Genomic DNA, 4988 nt, shown 5'->3' with positions numbered 1-4988 from the left:
CACCCCAGCCCTATTTTACCTTATATTTGTATGTAAATAAAAGGGGTCCTAGGTTGCGGAGAGTATCACTACTTGCTGAGACTGTCCTTGAACCTGTAAGGTCCTACCCCACCCTTTTAAGTACTGGAATTACAGCGTTTAGATGTTTGTAGGGGCCTCAGGGGCAAGCCTCGGGGATTCCTCTTGCAAAAGCTGGGCTTGTTTTTAGAGTTCTCTCTGCCACTGCCCTCTGTGTTTCCTTTCACAAGAGTCAGACGGATCTAATGTGCTTTTACAAGAAAGCTGGGAACCAGGCAGGCTAAAGGGCCAAGGTCTGGAAGTTTGTTTCCATGTTGTTTGGGTGTGGGATAAAACTGGGTTCTGTAAATTAACTGTGGACAGCATTAGAAAGCCCCAGGGTGTTGAGGGATTGAACCCAGGGCCTCCTGCACACTAAGCAAAACGTACTCCCTGGGAGCCACATCCCCCACTCCTCAGCAGTCCCTACCCAGCCACTCAGAAAACCTGGAACCCTAATTCCCCAGCCTCCTCCTGCTCCAACCACGCTGATGTAGTCAGCTTATGACAATGGTAGGCACTTATTTTTAAAGTGGATGCTCTTGCTGGGTGTGGTGGTACACGCTTGTAATCCCAGCATTTGGGAGGCTGAGACAGGAGAATTGTGTATCTCAGACAGCCTCAGCTACTTAGCGAGGCCCTTTGTAACTCAGTGAGACTCTGTTTCAAAGCAATAAAGAATAGAAAAATAGGGCTGGGGGTGTAGCTCGGAGGTAGAATGTCCCTGGGTTCCGTCCCCAGTACCAAAAAAGAATTGGATGCTCTTTTTAAGGGGCTGGAATATAACTTAGTGGTGGAGTGCCTGTTTAGCATGCTGGAGATCCTGGGTTCAATCCCTGGTTCCTCAAATTAAAATAATGAAAAAGTAGATGTATTTTTGTTCACGAGCCCTTTGGAGTATTTTTGTCCTGAAACCCCTCTAGCTTTGTGACCTTCACCCCAAGGCCTCTCTAGCTTTTATTCTGCCCAGTGGGGAAAATGGCTATTTGGGCTTGGTTCTGGAGCCTGGCCACTTGGCGCTCAGTGCTGTGGGTAGTGTACCTCAGGACTTGTTTTGCTGTCTCAGATCCGGAAGGGGTGTTCTTGGCAAGGATGGGTCTGGCCAATGTGGTAGCAGGGTATCTTTTCCTGCCCTGGCCTGAGGCCTGGGGACTTCCCAAAGGTCTCTCTTCGAGGCACACTTTGCTCCTACTCCTGGTCAGTAGCTGGCCCTCCTGCTGGACTGGCCTGAGTTTTGGGATTCCTCAGGTTGCGAGTCTTGGGGAACTGCACTGGGCCTAGGTTTTGAATGTCCCATTGAGCCTACAGCTTCCCCATGTGGACCCATTTCCCAGGCTTTCCAGCCCAGTCCTGGGAACCAAGGAAATCGAGCACACTGTAGCCAGTGGGCTCAGGTCTGCTGGGGGGACGGCCAGCAGTCTCCCGCTAGCAGCAGAGGTGGGAAGGGAGCCAGGTAGGAGTGCCAGGAGGGGCGGAGCCCCGGATGTGGGAGGTGGGACCCACTGGTAGGGTCTGTTCCCTTCGCCAATGATTAACTCCCTGCCAAAGGGGGTGAGTTAGGGCAAGGGCCCAGTCAACAGAAACTTTGGACTCGGGACAGAGTGTCCAGAGGGCCAGCTAGCTGCATGTGGTCTGCTGGGAGGACTTGGCCGGGTGGCAGGCCTGGACTCCAAAGAGGGGAGTGAGCCAGGCAATGCGGGCTTCGGGAGGTCTTGAGCCGTCCAAGGGCTCCTTGCAGCAGGAGCTGAGACCTCTGGAGGGGTAGCCATGAGGGGCCTCCTGTGTCAGGCCTCACTGGTACTCCCCCCTGCCAGCCAGCCGTAGATGTGCGGCGGTGGGTGCTTTCAGCGTGGGGCATGGCTCCGGCCCTGCAGGTCCTGCCCTGTCTGGTCCGAGCCCCCTCACGTCCACTCCTCTGGGGGGCCCCCGTGGCCCGGATGGCCAGTGGGATGGCCTTGGCGGAGCAGGCGCGCCAGCTGTTTGAGAGTGCCGTGGGCGCCGTGCAGCCGGGCCCCATGCTGCGGAGGGCGCTGTCCTTGGACCCTGGAGGAAGACAGCTGAAGGTTCGAGACCGGAGCTTTCAGCTGCGGCAAAACCTGTACCTGGTGGGCTTCGGCAAGGCCGTCCTGGGCATGGCCGCTGCGGCCGAGGAGCTCCTGGGCCAGCACCTTGTGCAGGGCGTGATCAGCGTTCCCAAGGGGATCCGCGCTGCCGTGGAGTGCGCCGGCAAGCAGTAAGGAGCCATGGGGGCCGCTCCCTGCTGCTGCCTGGAGGGGAGACCTGGGCGCAGACCCTCGTTGGATCGGTACCTCCCCTTTCCCCTGGGTCTGGCCTGTGCAGGGTGGGTGTCAGTGGGCGTCCTGATTCCGGCCCCCTTCACCTGTGGAGCTGAGCAGCCAGGAGAGCCCACCCTGTCCATCTCTCGCTGCACTCTCCGCCTGACCCTTCCCTCCTCAGCGAGATGTTGCTGAAGCCGCACAGCCGCATCCAGGTGTTTGAGGGCGCCGAGAACAACTTACCGGATCGCGACGCGCTGCGGGCTGCCCTGGCCATCCGGCAGCTGGCCGAGGGGCTCACGGCTGACGACCTGCTGCTAGTGCTCATCTCAGGTGCGCACCCCATTAGCTTGGGACCTGCGGTGGGGTGGAGGGGGAGCGGCGACGCGGTGGGGTGGAGGGGGAGCAGCGACTCTCAGACACCGAGCCTCCAGGGTGACAGGCAAAGTGGAGCCTGGATGTGCCTCTGGGTGGCCTTGGGCCACTCACTGTCTCCTTCCCTCTGTACACACTGCCAAGGCTGCACGCTGCTGCCTGTGTGCTGGTGGGAGGGCCTCAGGCAGGGGCCTAGCACCCCAGGGGGCACCTGTCTCTGCTCTGCAGGTGGCGGCTCGGCCCTGCTGCCCGCCCCCATCCCACCTGTCACCCTGGAGGAGAAGCAGATGCTCACCAAGCTGCTGGCGGCCCGTGGAGCCACCATCCAGGAGCTCAACACCATCCGGAAGGCCCTGTCCCAGCTCAAGGGCGGAGGGCTGGCCCAGGCCGCCTACCCTGCCCAGGTGTGTGGGCTGCCGCGGGGAGCCCTGCTCCTTGGTGGGCCAGGGTGGTGGGTGAAAGCCTAGGCCGGCCTACAGATTGGCAGGGACTGGAGTGAGTTCAAGGGCTGTCCTGTGGGTGTCCCAGCGAGGGAGAGGGAGTTCCCATGACAGGTGTGCCTGAGAGAAGTTAGAAGAGGCCGAGGAAAAGCCGGGCGTGGTGGCGCACGCTTGTAATCCCCACGCTTGGGAGGCTGAGACAGGAGGATCGCATAGGTTCGAAGCCAGCCTCAGCTACTTAGTGAGGCTCTCAGCAACTTAGTGAGACCCTGTTTCCAAATAAAATATAAAAAAAAATAGGTCTGGAAGTATAGCCCGGAGGTAGAAAGCCTCTAGGTTCCACCCCCAGTACCACCAAAAAAAAAAAAAGAGGCCGAGGAAGTGCAGCCTGCGGTGGGTCCTTAGGGCGCTGGGGAGGAGGAGGGGACTGAGCAGGGCTCTGCTCCAGGTGGTGAGCCTCATCCTGTCAGATGTGGTGGGGGACCCCGTGGAGGTGATCGCCAGCGGCCCCACCGTGGCCAGTGCTCACAGCGTGCAAGACTGCCTGCACGTCCTCAACCGCCACGGCCTCCGGGCTGCCCTGCCGCGCTCTGTGAAGACCGTGCTGGCCCGGGCTGACTCTGACCCGCACGGGCCGCACACCTGCGGGCACGTCCTCAACGTGATCATCGGCTCCAACGCGCTGGCGCTGGCCGAGGCCCAGAGGCAGGCTGAGGCGCTGGGCTATCGGGCTGTGGTGCTGAGCACAGCCATGCAGGGTGATGTGAAAGCCGTGGCCCAGTTCTATGGTCTGCTGGCCCGAGCGGCGGGAGCACGCCTTGCCTCGTCCCCGGCCAGCACTTCTGTGCAGGAAGATGCGAAGCTTCAGGAGCTGGCGGCTGAGCTCCAGCTCCCGGACCTGCAGCTGGAGGAGGCCCTGACGACCGCGGCCCAGGCGCAAGGCCCAGTCTGCCTGCTGGCTGGTGGCGAGCCCACGGTGAAGCTGCAGGGCTTGGGCAGGGGTGGCCGGAACCAGGAACTGGCCCTGCGTGTCGGAGCAGAGCTGGGAGGGTGGCCCCTGGAGGCCCTTGACGTGCTGTTTCTGAGTGGTGGCACCGATGGGCAGGACGGGCCCACTGAGGCTGCGGGGGCCTGGGCCACGTCTGACCTGGGCAGCCAGGCTGCCACCGAGGGCCTGGACATGGCCGCCTTCCTGGCCCACAGTGACTCCCACACCTTCTTCAGTCGCCTGCAGGGCGGAGCGCACTTGGTGCACACGGGGCTGACCGGCACCAACGTCATGGACACCCACTTCCTGTTGCTGCGGCCTCGCTGACGGCACAGGGCAGGTGTCCGGAGCTCACCGGAGACCACAGGCTGGGTCTCAGGGAGGACCGGGCCCAGGCCTCCCCTCCTCTCGCCTCTGCTCCTCATTCAGCCCTCCAGGAAGATAGGCATTTTGGGGCGCCCTCCACCCCTGCTCTCTGGCAGCGGCCGCCCTGAGGTCAGGACCAGCTCCCTGTTCTCCCCTGAGCAGCCCGCAGCCTGTCTCGAGGGAAGCCAGAGAGATTGAAAATAAAAAGGAACATGCTGGTTTCTCCGTAGTCTCCCCTCAGTGTGACGCTGCGCTGCGCTGGGGGCCACAGGGACCTCGCAGGCGCCCGCACCCCTCAGCTAGCACACGCGGGGCTCGCGGGGCAGACGTAGATGCTGTGCCTGTCTCTCTGGAGCTTGTGCGGGTTTAGCCTGGTTCTGACAGCCTCAGTGTCCCCGAGGACGGCAGACCTAAGAACTTTGTCCTTCCAGCCATGACTCCTGTGGCGTTCTTGCCAGCATGCCTCCAGCTCCTGCTAGAACGCCT

General features: G+C 61.3%; 1 protein-coding gene across 1 annotated transcript; it reads left to right on the top strand.

The window, feature by feature from the left end:
- Positions 1-1913: 1913 nt before the first annotated feature.
- Positions 1914-4463, top strand: GLYCTK (glycerate kinase; the record flags this gene model as incomplete). Its single annotated transcript, XM_080695851.1, has 4 exons — positions 1914-2290; positions 2515-2666; positions 2937-3112; positions 3597-4463. The coding sequence occupies 4 exons, from the start codon at positions 1914-1916 to the stop codon at positions 4461-4463; spliced, it is 1572 nt and encodes a 523-aa protein (XP_080551977.1).
- Between the last annotated feature and the right edge of the window lie 525 nt (positions 4464-4988).

This window comes from Muscardinus avellanarius (assembly GCF_963383645.1).
Source record: "Muscardinus avellanarius genome assembly, chromosome: 5".
NCBI lineage: Eukaryota > Metazoa > Chordata > Mammalia > Rodentia > Gliridae > Muscardinus > Muscardinus avellanarius.
This window is presented reverse-complemented; position numbering and strand designations above follow the sequence as displayed.